The sequence below is a fragment of the Spermophilus citellus genome, assembly GCF_964194105.1.
Source record: "Spermophilus citellus genome assembly, chromosome: 17".
NCBI lineage: Eukaryota > Metazoa > Chordata > Mammalia > Rodentia > Sciuridae > Spermophilus > Spermophilus citellus.
Window position 1 is genome coordinate 1,859,498 of NC_138199.1, and position 12,290 is coordinate 1,871,787.

The 12,290-nt window shown below is 47.9% G+C and overlaps 1 protein-coding gene across 13 annotated transcripts in view; it reads left to right on the forward strand.

The window, feature by feature from the left end:
- Window positions 1-12,290, forward strand: part of MPRIP (myosin phosphatase Rho interacting protein) — a 139,601-nt gene that overhangs the window by 31,407 nt on the left and 95,904 nt on the right. For all 13 annotated transcript variants that reach the window (XM_081270807.1, XM_081270809.1, XM_081270808.1 and 10 more), the window contains exons 2-3: window positions 1,173-1,250; window positions 3,176-3,241. In XM_081270807.1, the coding sequence (XP_081126933.1) occupies window positions 1,173-1,250; window positions 3,176-3,241 (144 nt within the window). The remainder of the gene's footprint in view (window positions 1-1,172; window positions 1,251-3,175; window positions 3,242-12,290) is intronic.

Sequence of the window (12,290 nt, forward strand, 5' to 3'; positions counted from 1 at the left end):
TTTTTCTTATGTTTTTATTGAGATCTAATTCACATACCACAAAATTCACCCTTTTAAAACGTACAATTCATCTGGTTTTAGCATATTCACAATGTTGTGCAACTAGCTCCACTATCTCATTCCCAAATATTTTTATTACCTCCATATTTTATTACCTTTTATTACCTATCAGCAGAAACTCCATCCCCTCTCCCCCTAATATTTCTGATCTATTGATTTGCCTGCAGTATGATGGGCCTTTGTGTCTGGCTTTTTTTTTTTTTTTTTTTTTTTTTTAAGTTTCTTACATGTTATAGCATGCATCAGTACTACTCTCTTTTTTTATGGCTAAGTAATGTTCCATGTATGGCTAGACCATATCTGTTCATTCATTTATCTGTGGACGGACATTTAAGTAGTTACCACCTTTTGGTGATTGTGGATGATGTTGTGAGGAACATTTGTGTACAGGTTTTTATTTCAGCACCTGTTTTCAGTTTTCGTGGGTGCATGTACATAGGAGTGGGTTTGCTGGGGCTTATGGTAACTCTTCAATGATCGTTTTGAGGAACTACCAGGCTGTGTTCCAAAGTGGCTGCACCATTTTACATCCTGATGCTGGATTCTACTTGCAGTATCTTATCAATCCCCCCATAAACTTGTGAGATATAGATACAAGTGTCAAAATTCTCCACCTCTAAAATGGGAGGCTTGAAGCTCAGAAGGTTCTTGTCTTCTGGCTACAGCCAGTGGGCGGTGACTCCTTGGATGGTATAGACTTGATCCTTGATCACTAGCAGAGTGTTTTTCCCCGGCCCTGCTTTTCATCTTCAGGATGAGGACTGGGGGCTGTATTGTTGACATATTTCTGATGCTACTACATGCCGGCACTCGCATTCTTATTGAATAAAATGCCACCCCCCCACCCCCCGATCTTAGTGTGTTGCTCAGGAACTTGAGGTAGCCTATGGTCTTTCAGTGTTTTCCAACTCCTGCCAGAATCTGCTTTCTCCACTCTGCCCTGGATGTTGTAGAATCCCCCTAACTTATTACTCTAGTGCATCTGCCTTGGAGAGTCTGTAGCTTGGGAGGGAAGGCATGTTCAGCTGAGCTGGGATGACTTTGTGTTTGTCAACTTGACCTGGTGTTTCTTGCTATGGTTCTAATGATCTTTCCTCCTTTTTCTCTTCTAGGCAAAACCCATTTATGGTGGCTGGCTGCTCCTGGCTCCAGATGGGACAGATTTTGACAACCCAGTGCATCGGTCTCGGGTAAGAGCACCAGAGTGAATTCTCAGGGTGGCGGGGACCAGAGAGAGCAGGGAGGCCCTCTGAGGGCACATTGGCAGAATGGAGGAGGAAGACAAGAATGGATGTCCTGGGATGGCAGGCCAACTGAGACCCTCATTTGGTGAACTCACAGGGCTCACAGAAAGTCTCAATTAGGCATATTTTTTTCAAAGTCTTCCCTTCAAAACAAGATGCTTTCGTGTGGGTGCCATCTGTTTTGTGGATCAGCGTGGCTCTTGATTCTGCCCAGTTAATTGGAAGCCAGAAGAGCAGCTGAGCACCTGTGCATTATACTGATATGGTTCTCGGTTCCAAGAGTGCCTCCTGCAGCTCCCTGGGAGCCGAGGCCCAGAACCAGGAGCATTGTTGGCAGGGGCAGGGCCAGAGTGCACCTTAAACACCACATTGCCCTCTCTCCTGGCCCCCAGCCAGGTCAGGTGCCTGCTGGAGTCCAGGTGGTCGACCAGCATCATCCTGCCTGATGGCTTGTTCTCGGCCAGGAAGCCCTTTTAGGTTGTCTTTAGGCAAAACACTGCCCTTTCATTTTTGTGCGCTCTCTTCTGGGTACCAACTGCTCCAGCTCTGCTGCTTCGCCTCCCTTGCGTTCTGGAACTCCCCTTCCCCTTCTTTGGGGTCTCTGCTGCTCATCCTTTCTCCGCCTGGGCCAGGGCCCCGGGAGTGCATATTTTTGTCCCACTGACCTTGCATTGTGTCTTTGGGCTTCCTTCTGCATTGGTTTTGATCTTAAAGACAACTTATAACCTTGAAAATGTTTCCTGGAAACATGTCCGGGCAGTCTCCCCTTGGACACCCAACCTGGATCACCCCCTGTAGATCCTCTTGCAAGGCCCTTCACATCCCTATTCCTGCTACCCAGGTGGGAGGGCTCAGTAGCAACAGGTCTAGACTACAGTTCCCAGGTCCCTTTCCTGGTTTCTATTAAGGTTGTACAGAGTTGCCATTTCCAGTTTCTAAAAGGAAAATCATTATTATTATAAATTGATAATTCTAGTCCACAGCAAAGAGACATAATATTGTAGTTAGTTCTGTGGCCTCATTGCTAGTAAAGATCTGGATATGGTTGAGTTTTTTGAAAGGTTAAGTGCAGGTCTTGGACCCTCCTGATGATCTTGAGGTTTGGGAGCTATGCCAATCAATCATGATTTATACCAAGAGCCTCAGTAGCAGACAAAACCCTTCTCCACACAGAAAGAAGGTGCCTCTGTAGTCCTTTCCATTCCAGGTCTTAGTGGCATTCTACCACTGTTGGTACCCCTGGTGACCTGACCTTTGGTTAGAAAGTGAGAGGGGGGTCCCTTTGCAGTTGACCACCACCCTGGATGAGGGTTGTTCACACTGTCTTGCTCCTCTTCCCTTTTGATTTTTGTTAGTTCTTTCCATCACTGCCTGGAGCCTAGCTGTCTTTATTTTTGGTCTCCCAGTAGATCATGTGCTTTTCTAGCAGTTTCCTGGATTTTTTTCAGAAGTGGTAAATCAGTGCCTTCTCATCCTTTGGTTATTCCAGATTGTGTCTGATCATTCATGCAAAAAATATTGACACACATCAGGTGATAGATCTGTGCCAGCTGCTGTAAGGAATTAGAAGTGTGACTACACATGACTTGCTCCCATGAGCTCCCAGATTTTAAAAAGCTTCTTGTTAAATCCCAATATTACTTGTGTGGAGCCCCAAGTCATGCATATGATTTGGGACTCCTCTCTGGGCCCCAGCCTGGCTAATGAATCACTGTGGTTATGCATTGGGTCTCTTTTCCTGCTGTCTGTCCCAGAAATTGAAGCCATGGAACCAGTATTTCTTAGATTTGGGTTTGACAGACACAGGGGCTCAGTTAGCTGAGACCTGGGGCCGGGACTTCCCTGATGACAGACTCTGTGCTCCATTGCAGAAATGGCAGCGGCGGTTCTTCATCCTCTATGAGCATGGCCTCCTGCGCTACGCCCTGGATGAGATGGTGAGTGTCCTCCTGCTGGCCCACTCGCTAGCTTCTGTTGGGGATTCTTTCTGGCACTGGGGATTGAAGCCAGGGGTACGTAACCACCAAGCCACATCCCCAGCCCTTTTCATATTTTATTTTGAGACAGGGTCTCACTAAGTTGCTTTGGGCCTTGCTAAGTTGCTGAGGTTGACTTTGAACTCGTGATCCTTCTGCCTCAGCCTCTCTGAGCCCTTGGGATCACAGGCATAAGCCACCATGCTCAGATGTTTGGGCTATTTTGAAGGACTTGTGGCATCCATTGGAGATGGCTGTGAAAACCTAGAACCCTGGGTTTGAGATGTCTTCTTCAGTGGTTGAGGGTGGGAGGAAGTAGTAAGACGGGAAGTCACTCCTGTTCAAGGCTAATAGGAGTTTGGACTTGGCATTGAGGAAATTGAGGGCAAAGTCCTGAGTCTCAGCAAGGACTTTCACAAGTTGTGGACCTGTAGGAGTGGGCAGGGGACAGATGGGTTCATGTGCTGTCATCCTAGGGCTGCCTCTAAGTTTCTGACTTTTAGTTTTGCTTATCCCATTCGATCTTGGGTCGATGTTTTCAGCTAATGTTAGAAGCCTCGTGGTCCTGAGTGACTGTCCTACGCTGGACGAACGTTTGCTGTTCTTGCTCCAGAGACCAAACACCCAGCCCAACCAAGTGGAATGTTCTGGCTTTTGTTTTTCCACTCATGTCAGCCCCTGCCTTTTTCTCTAAAGGAGATTTCTCTTCCATGTTTAAAGTATGACTACACCTATAAAGGGTTAAAGAGGGACGTTTTGACCACCTTTCCCAGTTGCTTTTGAATGGGTGAGTATGATGAGTGTGTGCGTGTCTACACTTGCATTTGGGCAATCTCTGAAAATTGGGATCATGCTAGAAAATCTAGTCATGCTGTGTCAAATAGGTTGGCCCACCTGTCCCATGCAGAGGTCATTTCTTTGCTGCAGTGATGAATAGAGGTGACTGTGTTTTAAGGACCTTCCAGAGCACTGGGACACTGGGATTTTGGGGTGGTCATTAGAGCTAACATGTGCAAATGCCAGAAGTGGGTTGGTGGTACTTTCTCACCTTTTATTCCTGAGACCGTGAATAGGCATGTCATCCATACCTGTTATCCCATTTCGTATCTGTGTTGACTGTACCTCACTGGTGGCTTCGTTGGTTCTGGGAAGCAGAAAGTTTTGCCCAGACCATTTGTAGTCCAGAGTAGTTTGAAGTGAGCAGATTAGAGGTGAATACTTCTAGACGGAGGCAAGGTAGGTGCTGCAAGGGGCAGGAACAAGAAGGTGATGCTCTTGGTCACTGCTGTCCTTGAGGCAGGAGGCAGGCCTGCAGGACAGACTCTGCCCTTAGCGTCCTCCTGGCCTGATCTTTATGTGGGCAAGCAGATATTAGGTGGAGGCTGGGCTCCCACAAGCGTTGAGATTTGCCTTGTCCTTCCTGTTCCTGGCTGGCCCATTCAGAAGTCCTGCAGCTGTCTACCATTCTAGAGCGAACCTCAAGAGCTCACTGGATTGCGTTTAAGCTGGGCTTGAGCCATAAACCAGCCTGAAACAGAACTCCCTGGACCTTCCTTGGTGACTGATTATTGTGATAGGAAATCTTTCTTTGGGTCCAACTAAAGTCCAGCACAATCCACTGTTCCCTTTGGCTCTGTTGCACAAGTACAAAGAAAGTGGCTACAGGCTGCCTCTGAATCGACACTAACGCCAAGCACATGCTGTATCCCAGAGCTTCTCAATAATTGAGACCATCGAGCCAGGAGTGCTGACACCTCATGGCCCACACTGGTCTCCCAGCAACCTGGATGCAGGCTGGGTAGTATTTCATTTGGTGTTGGGGCCAAGGTGGCCCAGTGCCAGGGGTGTAAGGAAACAAAGAAGCCCCAGGAGACTTGGAAGAGAGGGCATTGGGGGATGACCAGAGCTGAAAGGTTTTTGTATATGGGCAGATGATCTTGGAGCAAATGATTGACAGGTAGCTAGTTAAAGTTGTTCTATACACATACACAGTGCCTCTTGGGATAAAGTGGCATTATTTCTACGAGTGAAAAAGAACTTTGGCAGTTATGTCAAAATGCCTTTAAGATTTTAAGATTTTTTCCCTGTTACATCAGGAAGTTGCAAGGAGGCCATGGGGTAGAGGCCAAGTAGGAGGAGACAGGGTGGAGTTGAGGAGAGGTGGGTAGAGGCCAGGCAGGAGGAGACAGTTGGGGTAGAAGCCAGGTGGAAGCTAGCTAGGAAGAGGCAATTGGGGTGGAAGCCAGACAGGAAGAAGCAGTCCTGGTGGAGGTCAGGCAGAAAGAAACATGGGGGCTCCTCTTGTAGGAGCTCGAGAGGCCTCTTGCATGCCTGGTGGCTACATCAGGTTTGTCCTTCATGGTCACTCCCTGGAACAAGCAGTCCAGAGTCCAGGAGTCTTCCCTTGGCAGAGAGTTCCACCTCAGCCTGGCCAGCAGAGTTCTGAGGGAGAAGAAGCGTGTCTTTGCAGGCAGGCCCATGTGGGCAGAACTCCAGGTGAGCTGGAAAGTTCTCTGTGAGTGCCTAGAAGAGCAGTGGTCCTCAGAACTGCATGGCAACATCCAGAGTCATCTTTGATTGTCACAATTGGAGCAGGAATGCTGCTGGCGTCTATGGGATGGAGGCCTTGGATGCTACTACATCCTTGTGATGCACAGAACAGACCAAAGAAGGATTGGCCCAAAATGTCAACAGCACCCAAGCTGAGAAACTCTCTGAGTGATTTAGTCAGTGGTTTACTTAAATTTGAGCTTATTTTTAAAAATTAAAATGCAAATATAATTTGCTGTCAGCTCCATTCTTTAATAGCACAAGACTTACCTGTCAGATTTTTCTCAAGTGAGAAGTATGAGAAGTAATGGGATGGGATTGGCTTGCTGCTCACCGTTGGGAAGTGGCAGTCTCAGAGTAGGGGTGGGCCTGCTCCTGGTCTGGAGGGTTTATGTTGGGCTCCCTCCACACCAGCCACCGATGGCTAGCAGGACTGCCTGTGTGTATTTCTTAGCCAGGAAGTCACGTACATGGTGCTTCCTGTAACGTGCCAGATCACCCCATGTCTATAAAGTGGCCCCACCTGTTTGTCTCCAAAAACAGCAGCTCTGAGCAGCATGTGGCCATGTTGGGTCCTGCTGGTCCTACTAGGCTCAGCTCTAGCTCTTGCTGGTGGCCACCCACTAAGTGATCTATTGCACTATATATAATGGATCTATAGCATTTTACAGCTGCTTTGTTCCCTTAACACTTAGTCACAATCTGTTATAAATTAGTATTTGATTTTTATATAATATTACTGTTTGTTTTAACTTTTTCTTAAAATTTTTTAATCTTTTTTTTTTTTTTTTTTTTTTTTTAGTCATAGTTGGACTCAATACCTTTATTTTATTTATTTTTATGTGGTGCGGAGGATCAAATCCAGGGCCTTGCAGGTGCTAGGCAAGCGGTCTAACCCTGAGCCACAACTCTAGTCCCCTACTCTTTTGTTTTAATTTGTTTAAATGTTATCTTACTAACTGGACTGTGACATTTTACCCCTTGTTGGGTCCCTGATAATTTTTGGTATCTCCTGCATTGTCTGGCATGGGGCTTGGGTAGACCAGACCTAGTAAATATTTGTGGAGTTGAGCTCACCAACTTTGTGATGCATTGCTACAGAATTTCAGCTCCTGACTTAGAAAGCAGGTAGGGGCCGTCGGGAAAAGGGAGAAAGTGGGACAAAGGGTGGTTCTTGGAGCAAGATAGGGATGTGGTGACTCTTACAGGTCACTTCTTATGAAGGAGGAACATCTTCCAGAGAGCTCTGAGGAGTGGTGAGGAGGAAGGTTGTACCAGCCTTGCAGGGTGGGGTCCGGGAGAGGCAGGTTGTGGTGTGCAGGAGAGGGCCGCAGTCCCACTCTGGTTCTGCTTTGGGAATCCTTTTCTGCTTGGAGACCTCTGCTGAGGTGGGGGGGCCTGTGGGCATGTCTAGCTCCAGGGGCTGACCACTGCCTTTCTGGGCAGCTCCAAAGACGGGACTCCCTTTTGGAAATCTCTTCCTTTTTTGGGAAATCACTTTTTTGATAACACCCACGTGCCCTGTAGCTGATGGGTGTGGAGGAAAGGCAGATTTCCCAAAAAAGGAAAGGAAACTTCCCAAATGCAGCCGAGGTAAGGTGGGCTCAGGGCAGCCTCACAGACAAGTAGCAGCCTGAGAAATCTGGCTGGGCCTCCAGCTTTTCAGGAGTAGATGAGGTGAAGGTTCTAGCAACTGGAACTGCTTCTCTCCTCCACTTGTTTTCTTCTTGAGAAGTCTGTGCATAACTCTACCAGGTTCTGCCACTGTTCCTGGGTATCTTGGGGACTGGTGTAAAGCTAAGGAGCTGGTGTGATCAGCCCAGAGGCTTCAGGACTCCATGGTAGGCCTGTTCCCTTCCTGGAATTGAGGCAAAAAGATGATCTAATGTTTTGTCCTTAAAAAAATCATGATAAATTACAACATAAAATTTAACTATCTTACTCATGTTTAAGTGTGTAATTGGGTGGCATTCAGTACACTCACACTGTTGTGTAGCCGTCCCCACCATCTCACTCAAGAGCTCTTTCATCTTCTTAAACTGAAATTGTCGCCATTAAACACTGACGACTCATCCCACCCTTGCCATGGCAACCCCCCCCCCCATCTTTCTTTCACTGGGAATGAACCCAGGGGTGCTGTACCACTGAGCCCCAGCCCCCAACCCTTTTTGAGACAGGATCTCATTAAGTTGCTGGAACCGACCTCAACCTTAATGTCCCTCCTACCTCAGCCTCCCAAGCAGTAGCAGTTGTGCTTCGCTGTGCCTGGCGTGCACTGCTGTGCCTGGCTTACTGTTGTACTTTCTGTCTCTGAATTTGATTCTTCTAGGAGCATTATACAGATTGAGTATCCCTTATCAGAAATGCTCCAGACAAGAATTGTTTTGGATTTCAGTTTTTTCCAGATACTCGAATATTTGCCTGTACATATTGAGTTATCTTAGAATAGGTAGAAGTCTACTTAGGTAGAAGTCTAAATGTGGAATTCATATATGTTTCACATACACCTTAAACACAGACTGAAGATCTTTTTTTTAAATTTATTTTTTAGTTGTAAGTTGGACACGATACCTTTATTTTCTTTACATGTGGTGCTGAGGATCAAATCCAGGGCCCTGCACGTGCTAAGCAAACGCTCTACCGCCATAACCCAGCCCCTGAAGATAATTTTATACAATATTTCTAGCATGCTTGCATTTGCATTTTGATTGTGTCTTGCTTGCCACATAAGGTCAGATGTGGAATTTCCACTTTTTTTTTGGTGCCAGGGATTGAACTCAGGGACACACAACCACTGAGCTATATTCCCCAGTCCTATTTTTTATTTTATTTAGAGACTGAGTTGGTTAGCACCTTGCTTTTGCTGAGGCTGGCTTTGAACTCACGATCTTCCTGCCTTAGGATCCCCAAATGCTGGGATTACAGGTGTGCACCACTGCGCCTGGAAGAACTTTCCACTTTTGATACTATTTCAGGGCTTAGAAAGCTTCAGAGTTTGGAGCATTTTGATTTCAGATTTTCAGATTAGGGATGCTCACCCTGTGTGACTCATAAATATTTCACTTAGCGCAGTGTCCCCAAAGCCCATCTGTGCTGTAGCCTATCAAGATTTCCTTTATTTTTTATCCGTAGTAGGTCTACTACCTTTGAATCTCATCTGCCTCTGCCCCTTGGCCTCTCCACGTGGAGGCCATGGGGTGTGGGAGTAGGAGGCACAGCTCTGACAGGCTGTGGTGCTGAGGTGGAAGCTTCTCTCCTTAGCCTTGAGAAGCCCTGATAGAGTCAGGCTGGACAAGAGCTGCAGGACATTGCTGGGACCGTGCCGAGGGCATCAGCTCAGCCCACTTTCCTAGACATTGTAGGAAAACACTTTCCTTTCTGAGGAATGTGTTTTCTCAGGGATAGCCTTGGGTTTGTCAATCCTATTGGATGCAAAGGTGCAGCCAGAGAAGTTAAATTGGAGACACCTGTGTACCTGTGTTCCTGAGGCTGGCTTGAACTTGCGATCCTCCTGCCTGCACTGATGGGGCTGGCCCTCAAGAGCCTCAGTGGATCTGTGCTGACAGGCAAGACTCTGGCTGCTTTAAAGTTTGCTACTTGTAAGAGAGTCCAGGGAATTCCTCTGATCTTAGGGCCTTTTCCTGCCTTGTTCTGGATGCATTTTTGCTACTGCTGTTGTATAAAAGCCTGAGCAGTGCACAGGGACCCAGGCTGCCTAGGAGAGGGTGTCACCACTTGGCCCTGCTGTCTTCAGGAACTGGCATTTGAGTTTGTCACTCCATGCTTTGCAGTTGATCTCTATAGCCTGATTCCTCCCAAAGCCATCTTTGCCCTCCATTAGGATGTCTTCAGTACAGCCCTGAGCCTGTGTTTGACTCAGTGTAGGCTTCAGGGAACATTCTTATTTGGGAGCACGGCTTTGAGCTCTGACTTCGTTGCCTCCAGCTTAGAGCTTTTCTAGGTAGACTGCCTGAGCAGGCAGATAGGCTGCCCTTCCCCTGACATTGGGGCGCATCTGCTGTGTCTGGTTCCTTGGGATCTACAACAAAGACCAGTGGGGGAAGGACACAGCTGTGAGAAGGTCCCTCTCCTGAACTCGGGCCTGTAGGGACTCACAGAGACTGGTGAAGATTAAACCCTGTAGCAGAAGCATGGTGCAGATGGTGTGAAAGGCAGTAGGTGGTTGGCGGGGCAGAGAAGTCTTCCGGGAGGAAAGAGGTGGTGTTTGGTTGCCTTCCTGCTCATAGTTTTGTAAGGAGCAGTATGCCTGGCTTGGCCCCCGAGGGCATCCTTGTGCACATTCTCTAACGTGGTCCTCACTGGTCGATGGATATCATGTTCATTTCACTGAGACCAAGACCTTATACTAGTCTCTTCCATCCTCGAGGAGTGTTTTAAGACCCCAGTGGATGCCTGAAACCGCAAGTAGTACTGAACCCTGTACCTACCATGTGCTTTCACCCCTAGGATGATATTAACTTTATAGATCAGGGATAGGAAGAGATCAATAATAAGTGGAAAAAGCTGTAGTAAAATTTATATGAATGTTGCCCACATCATCTCAGCAGCCATCTTGGTGATCAGATCCCCTGTCACAGTGTTGCAGGGCTTGTGCTCAAGCGACCCTTATTCTACTTAATACTGGCCCCAAAGCTGAAGAGTAGTGATGTGGGCAACTCAGATTGCCAAAGAGAAGCCATAAAATGATGCTCATATATGAAAAGGTGAAAGTTCAAGACTTAAGGGAAAAGGTCAGATCTTGAAGTTGCTAAGATCTGTAGTGACAACAAATCTTGCTATCTGTAAAATCATGAAGAAATGTGGGCCAGTTTTACTCCCAGTTGACCACGAAAAGCCAACCTGCAAATAAGGGGGACAGATGAACCCATGTGGGATTGGAAACTCTTACTGTTATCTCAAGATGTGAGGTCAGAGGTGCAACTGAAGTCCATCTGCTGACAAGTGCCACATTTCCCCCCAAACTCTGTGATGTGTGCCATGTCACCTGTTAGAATGGAGCATATAGCTGCAGGAACATTCTCCACATGTCTCTGTGAGACATTGCTCAGTATGACATTGTCTTCTGGGAACTGGGGCCTGAGCTTTGAGCTGCTCCCCTTCCCTGCCTCTTAACTTGAGCCGGGAGCTTGGGGGAGAAACTTTGGGACACAGCTTGAGAGACTCTATGTGGGACAGTGACAGAGTTCTGTGCCCCAGTAGCTCTTTCTCCTCATTGACAGCTGTGCATACTGGCTCATGTGGCATTTCCCACATAGGGAGCAACTAGAGGGCAGATTCTGCATGGTCGATCGTGGGATGTGGACAGAGAACAGAGCAGACTCCTGGGGACAACAGCCAGGGGGCTTCTAGCTGTGCATGGCCTGACCCAGACCTTCTGTGCAGCGGTGGAGGGAAGTGTGACTGAGACTGTCCCTGAGGCTGACCCACAGGTATGGGGAGTAGCCAGGGCCCCAGGCAACAGCCTGTGAGCTGCCCTGCAGGGAGTGGAGCTGGGGAAGAGAAGCAGAGGGCTCTCCATACAGGAGCCTGTACAGGGGCATTTGGAATTGGGAGGTTGTGCGCTGCTGTGGTCGGGATGCATGTCCCCCAAAGGTTCACATGTAAGGACCTATTTCCCGAGTGGTGCTGTGGATCTCTAAGAGGTGGGGCCTGAGTGGGATGTCTGTAGGTCGTGGGGGATGAGCCCTCAAAAGGTATTGTGGGGGCCCAGTCTCTCTCAGTGTCTCTGTCTGCTTTCTGCTTGCAGATGTGACCACTTGCTATGGTGTGTGTTCCCACCACAGTGTACTGCCCTCACCAAAGGCCCAGAGTGATGGGGCTTCCCAGTCTTACTCTTGAACCTCCAGAAACATGAGCCAAAACAAACCTCTCTTGACTTCATAAATGGCCCACGTAAGGCGTTTTGTTACAGTGGCACAGAACTAATACATGTGCCTCCACTGTGGGACTTCTGTGTGCACAGCCCCAGCCTCACAGAGGGAGGAGGTTAGAGAGAGTGCAGCAGTGTTTCAGAGGGGCAGAGAGGGGCAGGTGAAAAGGCACAAGCCAGCTGTGTAGACAGAGGAAGGTTCTGTGGGTCACCCTGAATCATTGGGAGACCAAGAGAGACACAGATCATCTAGGTCAGACCAAGTCCCTTCTCCCTGTGTCCCTTGTCCCCAGGATACCTGTCAGAACACAGAGAGCACCTTGTTATTTATTTCCATGTGGAAATACAGGAGAATCAACACCTCGAGAGCAGAACTTGCATTGAAGGTGTTAGTGATAGCACACCAGTGTGTGGTAGGTGACTGGCATGGGTCTGCCTGCCATCCTCTTTAACGCTGATGCTGGAGCTTCTGTGTAAACATTTCAGTTAGCCTCCCCTAAAGATCTGCCTTCAAGTTTAAGACCCACTGAGGGGACTGGGGACCTTGGCACTCTGTGGATGCCTTTCTGT